The 18,563-nt window shown below is 29.9% G+C and overlaps 1 protein-coding gene across 5 annotated transcripts in view; it reads right to left on the bottom strand.

Annotated features, from left to right (window-relative positions):
* The window catches only part of LOC132951602 (acid sphingomyelinase-like phosphodiesterase 3a), a 221,146-nt gene that overhangs the window by 20,931 nt on the left and 181,652 nt on the right, over window positions 1–18,563 (bottom strand). For all 5 annotated transcript variants that reach the window (XM_061023390.1, XM_061023393.1, XM_061023392.1 and 2 more), the window contains 2 exons: window positions 5,754–5,917; window positions 4,309–4,492 (listed from right to left, as the gene is read on the bottom strand). In XM_061023390.1, coding sequence (XP_060879373.1) covers window positions 4,309–4,492; window positions 5,754–5,917 — 348 coding nt within the window. The remainder of the gene's footprint in view (window positions 1–4,308; window positions 4,493–5,753; window positions 5,918–18,563) is intronic.

An 18,563-nucleotide genomic window follows, 5' to 3' on the forward strand; every position in this document is an offset into this window, starting at 1 on the left:
TCCTTTTTACGGGGTTTGTATTAAACATTTAAATATCACATCAAATGACTAATTTTATTCATTAGATTATAATGTAAAGTTGTAAGCTATCTGTAAAGTGCGTGTTTTGCACTCGTTGAATAAGTCAAAATATATTTAGATAATTAAATTAAAGGTATACAGTATACACGCCTTTAATATACTAAATTTAATTTTGTGTCATCCCCAAAAGTTCGCTTTTATTCTTTCACATTTCAAAGGCGTTAAAACTTTTTATTTTTGAACTTTACCCTTTAATATTTGTAATGCGATAAGTAATAATTTTTTACAGCACTTATGTTGTTATAAGATTTGTTTATTGTTTTAACTTTGATGTGCTTTTAGGTACATAATTTATATATTTTTCAAACCTAAACGTATATTAAACATTTAAGACGATATGACGTGTACTATAATATGCACACGTTTCCAACTTTGTATTCCAACAATCAATGTTTTGAAAATAATTTTTAGTTTGGCTTTGAGAGAAAATGTATTGATAATGATTATTTTAGATTTTGAGTAAGACGATTATTTGAGTTAGTGGTATGATGTTACAATATCAAATTACACGGATATTTACAATATTATATGATGCGTGTATTTTCAGTAGGTAATATTTCAAAACTAATAGTAAATAAATGCAAGTAATGCCACAATGATACATTGAAACTGTCTAAGCAGTTTACTTACAATATTATGCGTATATGACGTAGTGGTACATTTGAAGTTTGAGCAGTACAGGGAAGGAAAAAATGATCTAATATAGCTCTTGATATGGATGACCTACACCAATCGAGTTCTACAATATTTATTTTTAATTCTTTTTATTATACATTCCAGTTTTAAATTGTATTTATTTTTTATTTGACATTTTTTTTTATTATAAAGATATAAAGTATAAAAAGCTGGTAAGTGCAGCGGGATGGAGTAGGTCAGCGGTGATAGAGGTTAGTCCCTCGTCACTTCGGTCCTCGGACAGGATAGTTTATTTGTTTATTTATTTTTTTTATTTATTTAAAGCCTCAACAGAGAAGGTTATTAGCTTATTATTACAGTATTTGATTTGAATTCAACGATTGGATTCGATAAAAACCGATTGTGAGTGGACGAAAGAAAATTTATGAATCATAAATATGTATTAATAAGTAACCATTAATTGGATATAATATACCTATTACCTATTGGGAATTAGGTAATTTTTACATTTTATTCGTTTCTATAGCGATAATCAAAGCGTTAAAAAAATAGGTTAGACAACTAATATTAAGTGGTTTTTCTCGTGTAGTTAAAAAACTATTGACCTCTCTAAAGTACCGTCTTGATCCAATTTTCTAAAAGATAAGATACTATAATATTATGTTGAAATGAAAGCACTTCTTCTGATAGAAATTTTGTTTAAAGGATAAAAAAAAAAAATAAACACCATTGTAAAACTACTAGCTTCCTCACTTCACTCAGAATTTAAAAAAATTATTTTTCTAAAAACTCCAAACCCTGATTCACCCGTTGCTTGTCCACCTCATATACACCTCTACGCAAAGCTGGTGCAGTGGTGCATTCACATCTCTAATAAAAATGTTATATTATTTAACTACAAAGTCCGTTTTGTTTCGTCCCTCGACTGGGGATTAGCGTGCATGGAGGTCGGACTTACGTCGATTTAATAGGCACCGAATAGCATTAATCGACATCTACATTGATTAATAGTATGTAGGAGTCATGTATGTGAAGTCCACTCGAAATCGAATCGGTAAGCCCACATGATTGATGCTTTATATTAATAATTAGGTACCTATACATAAATATCTTATGATATTATACTTACGGTCAGCCCTCGCCCTCTAATCATAGCGAAACACGCGTTAGCACAATAGCAATATCACATACATTTCAAATACAACTGTGCACTAGTCCTAATGATAATAGATTACAAGGTGAATCTATAAGGTTAGGTTAGGTTCCTGCCTAAATATTCATTATCTCGAAAAGTATTGAAGTTTTATATAGGTTGGTAATAATAATTATTTTTAAACATTTAGTACTCATAACAATTAAGTATACAACATTTTTGAAAAAAAATTGTTTGTATTACTATTTTTTATCGTTATAATTATTAATTTTTTTAGTTCTTTGAATGGAAACATAATTTTATTTTCATATTTCGAATTCGAATAGTTTTCTGAGAATTTCAATAAGCAGATACATACAAATTGGATAACTAACGAGTAGTCAATTAGTAATACGTGTATAAGTTCATACGGGTGGAGTGAAGGGGCAGAAGGATACCCTACAAATGTTGGTAGACTACTCTGCTCGTATAAACTTTAGACACGTATAGCTAAATAACATTACTACCAACTTCCGGGAAAATACGAAGAAGCACCTAAGGTTATTCTGTTTTCTTTTTCGACATTTCTCGAGGTTAATATTGTAGTGTATATTAATACTGAGTTGTAGTACCTTTAACTCAAATGGTTATATTTAGTGTAAAAATAGTGGTGGGGGTGAGGTTAGGTTAGGTTTTCCTATTTAATTTCCCGATTCAAGACAAAAAAAAACCAAGTAAATACGACGTGAGAATTATAATAAAAACAAAATATTATATTATCGACATGTCGGTCGAGGGAGAAATGAGAGGGTCCCACGAATAATACACACCAGAGCTGTCAGGTTAATGCGATGTGAATGTTTTTTTTTTCATACCGTAATTAAATATCGGTAATTCAATAATAAAATCGCGATTACAGTATATTTTACTACTCGTCTCCCTGTTAACCCGAATGAGCAAGTGGACTACTGTAATGATAGAATAGGTACTACCAGGTTGAATCTTTTATCACTATACGAGTAACGATTTATGAGTCGATTTAAAATATTATTTTTACACGATTATAAATAATTACAACGGTAAAAAACTGAAAAATGATTTATTTTTGTAATTAAGAAAAAAAAGTGGATAAGTGGATGTCACTCTGTTGTACAGTAGATTACAAGTGGGTCACTGTAATGGATGGTGTTACATTTGAATTCAATGATATAATATCATTGTATAAGAAAAACGATTCTGAGCGAAAACGGTTAGTTAGCCTATGATATTACTAAGTATATTTAATGATATTAAGGTGAATAAAGTGAGGAGTAGTAGTGTTCACACAGCTCCTCCTCTGCTGTCGGTTCAAAAAAAAAAAGGTGAATAAAGTAATTTATATATAACCTATTTACGTGGAATCTTGTTTTAAATTTTCAATCCTTAGCTATAAAAGTTGAACATTATATACATTTTTAACTACAAAATAATTATTAAATTTTAAATTTGATAAATTTTGTCAAAATTTGAACTTTAAATTCTTATAAAAAAAATTGTGCCTATGTATTTTTAATATTTTTCAACTGCTATTGTAACATTATATCAAGAGTCTTGCATTATTTTTTCACGTTTTTAACCCAACAAACACAATTTTATTGATATTTATAAAAAACAAACTAATAAAAAATTGAGAACTGACAATGTCCGTAAACAGCTCAAAAAGAGTCAAATTATTTTATACATATTATCGTGTATAGAAAATGCTAATTTTAACATTCAGTGAAATTTTCAAGTATCTATAATAATTAGTTTTTTAATTACAATAAAATAAGAAAATCGTTACATCGATAAATCAAGTGAATATTAAATGTTGTAAAAATATGAATTTCAAACGCTTATAAAAATTTAATTTGACTTTATTGTAGACATTTTTTTTTTGATAAAAGTAGACAAACCTATTAGGAATCTTGTATTACATTTTCAAATCTTAGATTTAAAAAGAAAAATTTTTATGAATTCTCAACTCAAAATAATTTGCTAATTTTCGTGATTTTTCCGTATTTTGTCAAGATTTGAACTTTAAATGCTTATAAATAAGAACAGTGACTAAGAATTTTTAAAAATTTTTAAATATCATTGTAACAATATAGTAGAAGCTTTGTATTAAATTTTCAAGCTTTTTTACTTTTGACCCCACAAAGTACCAACTAGATTCACTAGTATCAGAAAAGATACTGTCGAAGAAAATCTAAGCATTTTTACTGTCCTAAAAGGCGACGACAGACTAAAAAAAAAAAAACACACATCATTGTAAAATCAATCTATTCATCGTTCCTCTCAAAAACACTTAAACTTTATCGAGAGAACGAGTACCTAATTCCTATTTACAGTGATAAACAATTAATCATCACCTTGAGAAACGCAGCATACGATTGCACAATAATTATTAGAAGACTTTTTCGTATTGGTTCATTACTTACTATGTTGGTCGTAGACGATCCGGAACGTGTCGGAGTGCAGGTGACCGCAAAACTGTCCGACAATGATGTGCGCAAACCTCCGGATCATTTCCAAGTAGCTCGCGCTGTAGTCGTCTTGGAACGTGGGCGCCTCGTCTTGGTCTCTTTCGTTGGCTCCCGGGCACATGTGGCTTACCAGGTACACCTGAAAGTTCGTATAGCGTACTTCGTTGAAGGAACGAAAAAAAACGTACAGACTAGTAAACTTTTACTGAGAATACTCGTCTATGGTATAGACTTCCGGGGACATCTTGAAACATTATCGTATACACTATGGGGGATTCAATTCGATTCCGGTTCCACAATCGAGTGAAGCTCGAAATGCGATCTCAAAACCGCATAATATTATCATGGTTTTTACTTTTCTATCTTCACTGTCAATCGCGTTTCGCGATAAGTTTAAGTCGAATACGACAACTATCATGCAGGTGTAGATGATATTTTACCGCGAAATCCAGATGTGGTAATATTTGAATATTTGCTGAAAATGTTAAAAATGCGATCGCTTTGAAAGGCGATGAGAAAAGTTCAACGATATTCGATGAGCGTTGAAAGGGTTTATTCAAATAATTCGAACACGATTTTCATTAAAAGTCAACTATGCAAACGGCGTGACAATAAAAGTTCAACGACCAACTTGCTCACAAACTCGATACGAAAGTTTCGTTGGCGTTTGTAACAAATTACATACACGATCAATTTTATTTTAAATATGTACAACGATCTAACGGTATGCAACGAGTTCGTCCTCGTTAAAAAAATATACATTTTACAGTGGTGCTGTAATATTATAGATACATGTTTGATCGTAAAACATAATAATGTTGTAAACATATTGTACAATGCAAATTTTAATAGCGTATTATTAAATAAATATGTAGTTTTAATCAAAACAACGAAAATTAATAAATATTGTATTATTCAATAATCAGAACACTGTTAATAATATTGATTTAACGATCATGGTATCCGATTGAGTGCCTATAAAATGTTATAATAAGTATTGCGTCCTAAAAGGATTTTAAATTTGAAAGTTTCGATGAAATACAAATTCAGGTAAAATGAGATCAAAAGGATCCGTAAAAGTCGATTGTGTCACAACGATTTTATGCTTCATACGAATAAGAACATTATTTACATTAGGTACAACAAAACACGAATTATCAGAAAAACATATAATCTTATGATTTTTGACAACAATATTATGAGTAGGTAATCTGCATATTATAATGAACCATAATATTATTTATATGACTAAAAAGTTCGAACACAAAATCGATTTTATTTAAACATAATACACTGTAGATACGACTGAAAACGTGTTTTGTATTATAATAATAATATTATGATAAGCATTTTTTTTGACGTTCGGTAAAATTTAGATTGTTCAATGTATTATTACTCACTGTTTCTTTGTTCATTACTGATTTCAATAAAATTTTTTCCAACCATTCGAGCTGCTCTATAGGGTTGACGACGTTCCGTTGTCTTTCTACTGTTGAGAATGCATTTGAATTGAGCGCGATTATCCTAAGTTTATTTCCTTTTTGCTCGATCGTATAATAACCTCCTGTGAACAAATCAAATTTTATCGATTAGCGATTAGTAAACATAATAATTTATTATTACCTATAGACATTTTTTTTATCCACCACTTCCGTGGTCTTTCGTATTATTATGCATATACATTGGTAATGATTAAATTTGTTTTTACTGTCTCAGAGCATTACTTGGATGTTATAAATACAATTATTAATGCTCATAAATGTTGTGTTGTAAAATGAGTTGTAAATTGATAAGAAGTATAGACATTATTTGTTGAAACCTATAAGTATTAAGTTGTAATGGCATTGAAAATAATAATTGTTGTATTTTATTTTGGTTTCAATGTATGAAAGCAATTTAAATAAAATGTTTAAATCATGTTTGTAACTGAAAATATTGTTGGTTTATATTATTATAGTATGTCCCATTTTGGAGTAATAAAATAATTTTGTTAGTTAATTTTTAATCAGTTGCGTGTTTTTTTCGCTTAAACAAAATAATTTATATATTACTATTTGCTTTCATGATCAAAAAACGAATTCTGAAATAATTTTTTTTTATGTATATATATTACAGGATAACATTAAAATAAAATTATAGTATTTCTATGTCAATTATAAATTCATTATAGACTTTTAGCGTGTTTTTTTTTTTTTAAATTAATTTCACATGAATGCATTTATTTTCTAGACTTAAACCACCAATTATAAATTATCGTATTTTCAATCCAAAAAGATTTCATTTTTTTTTAATGCACTTACATTTTAGAGTGAATTTTCCATTCACGTGGTTCACGAATATTATAATGTATTTCAAAATCGTTTTACAGCAATGTTATACCCGGAAATCATTGTTATCTGAATATTTAGCTGCACGAGTGGTCTATATTATACTGTTACGGTCAAAATTTTAACTTGGAAAATCCGTTTTCTGTAATAGATTTCTAAATACAGAAACAAACACAGAACCTGTGCGTGGCGTCGTCAAACGTCGATTGTTGTGACCCGAATGGAGACAATTTGATACGATCGTAATTTGATTATAATTTATAATACTTTATTCGCGGACTTGTAAAAAATAAAAAAATAAAAAGACTTAAATAATAAATACACGTTAGCTACTTACGCTATAGGTATCTGGTACACGTTAGCTGTTAAGCACTCAAACCGACACACCTTTAAATTTATTTTGATGGCTATTTTCACTGATAGCGTAATCCACGTACAATCCAAAAATATAATAATAATGAAAAAAACTGAGAATATTTCAAATTATATTATAGACTTACGTACCACGAACATGTCGTTCAAAAGAAATACGATTTGGAGCATTAATTCAAATAGAATTTTGCCTCATCAACGATCAAAAGTTAAATATTTTGTATACGTTTATAACTGTATACATATTTTATGTACCTATCTAGTATTAACTTTTATTTATTGATTTGTGTAATAATTGTAACATAATTTTCCAGGTGAGATTATTGCAAATAGAACTATATAGGTATACAACAGATAGATAATCTCTTTATTATGGTGAAGTGAATTCTTTAAGGTCAGTAGAAATATTTCTGATAAAATCATAAAAAGCAGAACGCTATTCCGCACAATTGTATATTATGAAAACCACAAGATAGAAAAAAAAAATTTTTTTAAACTATAGGTATAGGTACTTTTTAAGATAAAAATATCACGATTGAATCCGGAATGGTCCAAAGGTATCAGTACGTGATCATATAATATTGTGCAGGCAAGGTATATTTGCACAATTTTTTAACGATTTTACGTACAATTACGGATGCACAATAGCAGAGCTGCAGTGACGTAGTGTATATTATTTAAAACTGATTTTTAACTAACTTAAGCCTGGCGACTATGGCCATTAGCTGTTGTAGGGGACTATGAACCGTGGTCGGTAAGGTTGGTAAGGTTGGTACGATAAGGTGTTGTTACGGTAGTCAAGCAAACACATACAGTGGGGCAAGATTTTTACTACTACGAACCCAAGTGGTCACCCATCCGGGAACTAGTAGCAGCGGCCATTATTTACTCTCAATCGCATCCCGCGACAGGTAGCAGCCAACGCGCCACGTCAAGCCTCGTAGTGTGTTTCATAATTTTTAATATCGTTGACAAAAAAAAAAAAAAAAAAAACAAAAAACAAAATGCATCTACACCACACTGCCAAACATCACATAATATTGGATCAACGCACACAGCGATGAGTCATACTCTGATGATAATAATATATTATGTTTTATAAATGTCGTCGAAGAAACAAAGAATTTTCCGATGCACGAAAAAGGGCTCTACAGGGTTTGCAAAATCCTATGAATTCGTTCACTATGATGATGATAATAATATTATTCCGACAATTTCAGGCGACACAATAAGTTTGAGTGGGGGTAATCAGGTAGGCAGCGGTTCCCCCGTGGGAACGTCCTGAGGAATATTATTATTACAATTATTATGCGTTGTTACGTTTTGACATGGGCGAGTGCCATGCAATTTCGACCACCAGTGCAATTCAGGAATTCCCTCTGAAGAAAACGCGTGGGTATATCCAAAGGACAAAATTCAATCATAAAGCGAAATAGAAATTTAACAATCATGGTTGTCGCGGGTTGGTGGTTGGAGGGGTTGACGAGCTTCTAACAAAATCGTCTACCGGCCTTATTGTTTTATTATTATTTTAAATGAATTTTCGTCGGAACGTCTCCGTATCGATCTTCCACCCTCTATTTGATATACATAAATTGTTTAAAATGCCAAAAAAATGAATAAATACTGTATCAACTAAGTTTAGATAATTTCGTCAGAAAAAATTTATATACTATTAATAAAAATAAAAATAAAATTACCTGCCAACTACAACTTACAGTGATAACGCGACTACTACTTAAAATCAAAACCAAATAAAGGTTGAACCACCCCACTAATCGGAAACCAGATTCTTTAAGCCATATTAACCACAACATAAAATCCATGCATTCATTATATGTTATTACTATTATAAACTATAAGATATTTTATACCACTGAAATTCGAGCTAAGAAATTAACAAAGCAATAGCTGATGTATTTCGGAAAAACAGTTAGCAAATTAAGTAAAATTAATATGAAAAACAGTTATTCAGTGGTTGTACAGGTGTGTTGTGTGTATATAGTGTGAGAGACCAACTGAGTTCAACAATAATAGTTAAATTATATGATATTGGAACGATTCACATTTACATATTAATATTAATTTCGGCATAGATAACATCGCTCTATCGTAAAATAATATAATTTTACTTAAAAGTATAAAGTATTTATTAGCAAAATAGAAAATTACTTAATAAATATAATATGCTTTATTTTTTTTATATTTGTAGGGACGATAATTTTACTGCATGATTCTCTAAAAATCCACGAAAACGATCCCATTTTTGTAAATCTCACGAAATACTAACCCTAGCTCCGATTTTTATTCCGATGTTAACCATGTTCAAGCATAGAATCGTTAGTGTACTTGTAAACATTTTATGACATACTTTTAGTCGTGATTAATTCATCTGTACCACTACTAAAAATAAATGACCATTACATCAGTCCGTTTCATCAAACCACTCATATACTATTAGAATCGTGTGTTGTATTATTTAAAATTTTCATTTTTTTTTCGCCATCCCACTCGGTCGTACAACGATACAGGATCATACGAGTAATAGTGTAGGGGGGAAATATAGTATAAAATAATAACAATAATAAACAATTTACTGCGGCACAATGTTACATCGATATCCGTCCGTATAATATAATATATAGTTTAACGTTTCGGCGTTGTAAACCTTCGCATTATAAATTATAATAATATATTATGGTGTAGCGTTGACAGCTCCGAACAACTAACGGACGCATACGAACTCCTATAAGGAATAAGTCAATAATTTAATATACTACTCTGCAGGGTTAGGTTAGATTTTACCGTCAGTATTTTTCACTTACATTTTCTGTGTTTCGGAAAGGCACAGCTGAAAGATATTATCATTTCCAAATATTTTGAGGTCATTTAGTTTTTCATTTTTTCTTTTTTTAATCGAAAATTATATTATTAAACGTAACGGATTCGTCGTATTTTTAGGGGCTTAATGTTTGTCACGTCGTATCTAATAATAAAATATGTTATTAAATAATATTATTGCGTCAAAAAAATTGAAAAAAATCGGTGATAAACAAAATAATAATATGATAAAAATTTCAAATTCAACACGCGAAAAGATTTGAATGGTATAAGTAAGCGCTAGCCAATCCAATGCGTTTAAGACACAAACAGACACAAATAAGCTGCGATTTTCGAGACGAACGGAATTCCCGTACGCCCGTCACATTAAATTACAATCGTACACATATGGTAGAGATCGCAATCATCGCAAGGGTAAATACGTGACGGTCCGGCCATGGGGTCTGATGGACGAACGGGCTGCTATTTTCGTGTCACCGTATACAGCAATTTCGGTTTCCGTATGCCACGCCGTCGTCATGTAATATTATGCTTTAAAATAGAGAGGAAATATCAATGGTCCGTCTGTGTACGCCCACGAATACGAACGAGACGACGGAACGAACCCAAACAAATCGCTAGTGACCTACTGCCACGAACGACGAGTGATTTTTTCAACTTTCAACCCACTTGTACCATGTCTTATATGTTTGTCGGCTACGACCTAGTCCGATCTTCCCGCGGCGCACGCGTTATCGTGGTCCATTGCCATCCTTTTTTTCGGTTCGTTTTGTATATTCTAGCGCCACTCACCTCTCTATATTAGGGTGATTCCCCAAGTAAGCTCGGGGCAAGCAAGCCCGTTTTTTCCTTTAGTAAAGTATTTATCGAAACTCTTATTTTGAGAGTTTTTAGTATATTATACACAATGACCATATTGTTTTCAATTATTTAGATTTTTATATCAGAATCTACTCGTCCTGATTTCGATTTAAATACATCAATATTTTCAAAAAAGTCATCCGCTTAACAATTTATAGGAAAACATGTGGTTCATGTTGAAGGTGAGTGTGAACACATGACGCTCCTTGAATGGTATAACAAATCTAAGTACCTATTAGAAAACCTGGTACTTAGGTACTCAATAATTTCAAGAATTACAATTTAACTTATATTTAATAATCGATATCCCAGTATAAAAGGAAAAATTATTGGTAAATACTCATTTTCCCGACCGCAACATTCGGACCTGCATTATTATCGCCGTATTGATTTCCTCTTGCCCAACCATGGATATCGGACGCTGTTCGACCAGTACTTCATTCTTCCATACTGCCGACGATACGATAATATTACAACAAAATAATATTGATCTGAGAGAAGACAAGTAAAATATTTACTCACTTTTGTAGTTAAAACGCGGTTCATTTACCCGAAATCTATTGATGTAGACAGTTATAACTGTACCTGGAAAAATATGGCTATACACGCAGGGGCTCAATTTTATCAAAAGGGCTGAACGTGTATTTTGTGTAAAATATTTCTAGGAATTTCCCTGTCTATACTTGTGTTTATCGATCAATAAATATATATATTTTATTAATATTATAATAATATGTTATAAAAGTTTGTTTTTTATTCATAATTATTTACGAATATAGCGCGTGTCCACGAAAACAGGGTATACAAATAAAGTTAAATTGTTGCGCATGCGCAAAATACAATAGTTAAAATGGTAAGTTATAGAAATGTATGATCCAGCAGACTGTTTTATGTCCCGTATACAGAAATCAGAAATATGTATAGGGTACTGAGTAATACAAGTGACTAAGTAGAGTAAGTAAGTCTAAAAGTCTAAGTAAGACTAAATACCCTAATTTTGGGGATAACGGTATATGTATATATAATAATTTATGTACTTGACTTATTGAAAGCTAATCCATAAGGACATTTGACATAACATATAATAATTGACTAGTGAGGAGTTCTATTTTGGCTCCGAGCGACAAACTCCCGGACCCAATACCCTAGCCACGCGGTAAAAAATCCACCCCTAAAACCACGAGCGATCGCTACGCCTCTATAATAGTCAGGAGCAATTCTTTGTTAAAGATGTGATTGTATGTGTCGGGAGTGGACGAGAAGAAAACATTTTCTCGACCGGACGCGACCATCTCTTGCGGTTTTTTTCGCCACTCCACTCGCGGTTTTGCCCATATTTCGGTCCCAGCAAGCTCGGTTCATTAGAAATAAATGTCTTCCGAATGCGTTCGTGAACATATTTTATATGCACATACACGCCACACACACACACACACACACACACATGTAATATAGTATAATATAAGGTGTCGCAGTTTAATCGGAGGTCTTTGTACTATTGTTTTCTTTTATTCCAAGGAAATAATAACAATAACACGAATGTGAATGTGTGCCGGTTATAATAAGCAACGCCGGTAAGTTATGGTAACGTTATTAGTTTTTGTCGCGCGGTTGACTTCCCCAAACAAGCTTTTCGCGCCACCGTCGTGCCACACGATATTATTATGTTATAGACTGCGCTGCGCTCAACAATACATATAACCATACAACTAGCTCACGCCCGATGGCAGTAATGACACGAGTACATTATTTCGTTGTTAAAATAAATAATTCATCGGCCACCGCGACACCTTTGACATGGATATCGTTCTCGAACGATGTGGCTTTGTATAACAATATATTGTACGCACTTTTTTCGTTCTTCAGGTTTTTATGTCTCAAGTCTTACCGATTCGCGTTAGGATTGTTTCGACGAGAATAAAAACGAATAGTAGGTACGTTCCTTTGAAGATTATTGCGGCGGTCACGTGTCTATCATAATGTGTACCCTGTCTTTTATAATATTATGATTATGGTATTATTTACATTGCACAATGTACATGAACATAATATATATTATATTATGTATTATTATGTGGAGTATAATTACAATTATATTGTGCCAAAGGGATTTTGTAATTATACGTATAATAATTAAAACACAATTTATTCGAATTTTTGGAATATTTTTTTAATCTAATAACTTATTAATACGTTTACCAGTCGTGAACGCCACACCATAATATTTTATTGCGCGATTTCAATTTTTAAAAACAAGAAAAATTACCAAGTAATTTTCAATATTTAGAAATAAATACTCTATATTACGTTATCTGAAAAAAACGATATTTTGACCGAATGTTTAAACAATTTTGCAGTTTATCCATCTTAACTATTCGAGTTTAGTAAAGGTATAATTGTTTCCGCGTAGTGTCTTAAACCAGTAGTTGACACTGTCTAAATGTTTCAAATACACCGAACCTTAACCAAAATTAAAAACCGTATCGTAAAAACGTTAATATATTAAAACATATTATGTGCAATGTGCATACCTCGTACATAGTTTTGAGTCACAAAATGGTCAACATTTTATTATTATTTTTATTAAATCTTTACAGTAAATTGCACAAACTTTTATTAAGATATTATGGTCCAAAAAGCATTGTTTGTGGTTGACCATCTTTAATCAACAAAACTACGTATTAACGTTAACGGAAAAAAGGCATATTATTATAGAAAATGTCGGTGTATAAAACTTAAAGTTAATTAATTTTTTAATATTAACAAACAATAAAAATAAGCGTCTGAAAAAAGTTACAGCTTGTATTTGTTTGAACAACAATGCTCGGGTATATATTATATTATACAATATGATTAGTATGTCTGACCTATTAGGCAAAAGTACCCATGCATAATATATTACTATGAAATATTTAACACAGAAGTTTGCTGAAATTTATAATGTTATGATAACTTTATAAAATTAAATAATCTAATTAGTTGTAACAACCATCTGTCTATCGGAATACTAAATTAATACACTCAAAATAATTATTTTTATATAGTATAAAATATTATAAATTAATTATTGATATTAATTGGGAATTTACGTTGTATTTACGGATAAATAGTTAAATCGGTTTTAGATTTTGAGTGCAGCGATAAACACGTTGCTTTTATAATGATGTTTTGTTCTAAGCTAATTATTTCTGTGAACTATGCTTAACTCTGGTTTCATTCGATTATATTGAAATATTAAATGTGTTTTTAATTTATTTGGGGTTGAGTGAGGGTGATACTAAACCATTGAGACAAATGTAAAGAAAGTTTTTTATTGTTTATAGAAAAATTACTACTATTATTTTGGTTTTATTGGTTTTAATCAGGGCTTGCAAACGTTATAATAACGTTATGATTATAACGTTATATTTGACAAATAACGATTGAAATTTGTAAACGTAATTATAACGGAAAACGATAATCAAAAATAATTAAATACCGCAAAACAAAACATAACGATTAACAATATATATAATATATCATTAAACAAAAAATATCGCAAAACGTAATTTATAGAATATCATTACGAAAAATAACGCAAAACAAAATTATTTGAAAATTTAAAATCCATTTATTTAAAGGTATTTAAGGTATATTGGTTTCGTAGAAATATATTTTATTTCATGCTATTTATTTTTGTCTTAGAAAAAAATCTAAGAATTGATTATATTATATTCCGTATCTGGGACATTACCTACCCGCATTTTTTTGGAGTTATTGATAACTTTTAAACTGAATTGTCAATAGCTAATACCTAGTGTATAATGCCCCGATAATTGCGCTGTAGAAGTATAGAGTATAGGCTTATTTTGTATTCACTATTCACTCTGTACTTTGTCTACTCTGTAGTCTTATAGTTTTATTTATATTACCTAGCTAAATATTAAAACAAAAACGCTATCATGGGTAGTATCATATATATACTTGAATACATTACTATTTACTTACATATTGGTGTTAGTATTTATTCCATTATTTGTGTATATAGTAATAGGAATACTATAATATTATAGTCTATACTCAATATTTCTATAATTTATTAGGCAATTGTAGCAAGGTATAAATACATTTCAAGTAATGTATTTCATGTACATTTCAGGTATATGTCAAACTAATCAGTGCAAATGTGTAAAACATAAATTACTGTCTAATTTTAAATGATATTTACATAATATGAAATGTTGTAAAAATGACTATATAATTCTAACACTTATAAAACTATAAATAAATAATAATGATTGATGATCAATTAGGTATAAATGTATAATACATTTAAAACAATAATAATTAATGGTTTTATTTTTGCTATTATAGGTAATATAATGTGTAGTGATTTTATATAATTCCTAGGTAATTTATTAAATTAAAATATTAAATAATAATTGGTATAGTATAGGTACCAACGTAATTATATAAAATACCTAGGTGTTTGGTATATAGAATACCATTTATACCAATATTGAATATTAATAAAATAATAAATTATATTTTTCTGGTAACGATGTTGGAAAAAATTAAGTAGTAAATTATTTACTGGATTGTTGGAAAATGTTGGGTAAAATAACGTTTTTATTCTTAATAATGATAAATTCAAAACTTGGATAACGTTTTAATTCTGAATAACAATAAACGCAAAAATTGTGTAACGTTTTAATTCTGAATAACGATAAACGAAAAAATTGTGTAACGTTTTAATTCTGAATAACGATAAACGAAAAAATTGTGTAACGTTTTAATTGTAAATAACGTAAAACGGAATTTTTTTTTCAAATGCAAGCCCTGGTTTTAATAATTAGTGTTGATACTGTTGGAAGAGTACAAAAAAGTGAAATAATAAAAGTGAATTCATTTAATTTATCCTATAGGCATAAGCATAATTTATGTATAATATATTATCCATAATACATTTACTGAATTTTTACCAATATACTTAAATACTAACAAACTACAGTGTTTATATAATAGTATAATTTACTTAAAATAGTGGGTATATTTATTTTGTAATAACGTATGAGTTGTACAGGTTTTTCAGTAAGTGTGTGTGTGTGTGTGTGTGTGTGTGTGTGATCCCGTTTCAAATTATTGAGATATTTTTCTGTTGAGATTAAATTGACAAAAGCAAACATGTTTGTTGGCGTCAAACAGAATGCAATTTTGAAATACGATACTCGAAGAAACTCTGAATGATCGGTGCTTGTTACCAATTTTGAAAGACGAGGAACACATTGTTAGCGTAACTCCGGAAGAAATTAAACTATACATTCATTCGAACAGAAGTCTATAATAAATGCTGTAAAATATCCTTTAAAAAGTATAAAGTATTCCTCGTCTTGTATTATTAACAATACAGCTGATGTAGGTACAGCACATATACATTATACATAACATATCAAATATGTATAATATGACAATAGTGTTATATATATATTATATGTCCTAAAAGTTTATTTTTACCATATTATACTCACATGTGTATACATAGATACGAAATTGTTCATCTGCACCAATCATTTTGTATAAATGCGAAATATGTTTGGGCGCAAAACGTTATTTTGTGTTTGAATTTGACAGTTTTCCAATATGTGCAAAAGTACATACTTTTGTAATAATGTTATGTAGAGTTAATTCTTACATCATTGTCACCTGCCTTATATGAAAACCGATACTATTTCATAATCATTAAGCATGCATTATTGAACATTTTAAGTATAAAATGTAAAGTATATGGCAGAAGTATAAAAATATTATTATTCATGTAAAAACTCTCAGCCAACGGCCCAGATGCCGAGGTTTATCTATATAAAAAAAAGATTTAAGGATTTACGGAAAATTAATTTCATTTTTATTACATATAATAAAACACCAACATTATTATGTATGGTTGATTAAATTATAATTAAATAGGCCGGTAGTGATTTGTACGACAAGATAAGATACAACAAACATTTTAATTTAGATTAAGCATAGAGACGATAAGATTTTTTTCAAAACGGAAATTGGTCAACAGAAAATATAAAGTGACTTCCAAAATTCTTAAAGGAAGAGAAAACTGGAAAAAAAAATAATTGGCAGTAGTATCTCAGAGTAATGATGTGTTTCAAGTTTTTTTTTTTTTAAATCCGGCTGCAAAGAGAAAAACGAGCTTGACTCTCTCGTAGTGATCATCCGTTTAATGCTGTTATCCTTTTGAAATTTGGGAACAACTGATGTTAGGTACTTTTGATGTCCAAAGGATTCGCTAGAATATGTGTACATTCAATTTGCCGGAGTACTGCCACTCTATACATAAAATGGAGTTCGTATTGTTCAAAGCTCTATTGTCGACCTTTAAGAGATTTGGCACAATGGAGTGATTATTTTGTGAAAAATAAATGTTAAATTTACAATAGATTTTTAAATGATTATCGTAATTTGCGAGATTTAATATGAAAAGAGAGAGAGAGAAAAAATACGACTACATGGATATATTATTTTATGATATACTATATAATAGTATTGTATTCCATAACTGTATGAGATTAATATTATATGTTACGCAGATACCACTGGTTATGGACTGGTAATCTGTCCTCAGCCTTTTTTTTATCATATTAATTTAATATTGTTTGCTTACTTAGGTCTTAATAAGTTTTAAGCGTATTATTCTAAACTCATAACTATTATACAATAAATTACGACGTTGACAAAATATGCCAGCAATTCAAATGCTATTATAACTTATATAACTTAATAATTAAAAATATATAGATACACAGACAACCGTTTTACCGGATTCTCATAAAGGGTATAATTTATTTTTAACAATAAGAAAGTTATGATCATTCGGCGCTGTGAATCAGATATTCAGATAAATTTTACAGTCATTGGACAAATTATAGGTATTTTGTAATAAATACTCATTTATTACGATATAATTGTTCGATCGAAGATATGAGTGGATAAAACATTGCCGACTTTAATGCTACCCTAAATACACATCATTTCCTAACCAATAGTTCCACGGCTGACGCCACTCAAATTAAAACAAAGAAACTATAAAAAAAAGTCACCTACTAAATAATCTCATTAATAACCTTTCCGTCAATCCTAAGTCTTAGATTCTATGTCTGTTTGTAATAACAAACAAGAAAGATCGTTTATTTCTTTAAGGATGACTTTAAACCTACTACCTTACCTTACCTTACCTTAACGTTTTGGATTTTTCTCTGAAAAAGCGTGCCGCTAAGTATTTATTTATCCTCTAAAAAAATTTTTTTTTTTTAATAAAATAAAATATTGGTTAATTTAATACATTCAATTTGTGAAATGCAGGGTTTAAAACCCAACAAAGTCTCAAATTAAATGTTCTTCGAATGAATACAATACACGTAATTTGTATACCCCCTTTTTTGTTGTATAAGTATATTGAAAAAATACCTTACAATGCTTATACTACTTTTAAAGATAAACAATTTAGGGAATGGTTATATTATATCAATATAAATATTAATGTTACGTAGGTATAATATAAGAGAGCACTCTTACTTTTGTGAGTTACGCGTGTTGCTATACATTATGGCGAAGCTATCAAAGATATTTTTTTTTTCGTAAAGTTGTTCAACATATACCTATTTCACCGAATGTTACAGCATCTATGTTTTTTTTTTATTTTTTTTATCCTTTTAGGAAAGCACCGTTTTGAGTTTTTTTTTTAATGTATTACAATAAATGATACGGAAAACCTCATTCGTTTTGGATATTTATTTTATTGAACTGCACATCCCGCAATGT

Source organism: Metopolophium dirhodum, chromosome 9 (genome assembly GCF_019925205.1).
Source record: "Metopolophium dirhodum isolate CAU chromosome 9, ASM1992520v1, whole genome shotgun sequence".
In the NCBI taxonomy this organism is placed as follows: Eukaryota; Metazoa; Arthropoda; class Insecta; order Hemiptera; family Aphididae; genus Metopolophium; species Metopolophium dirhodum.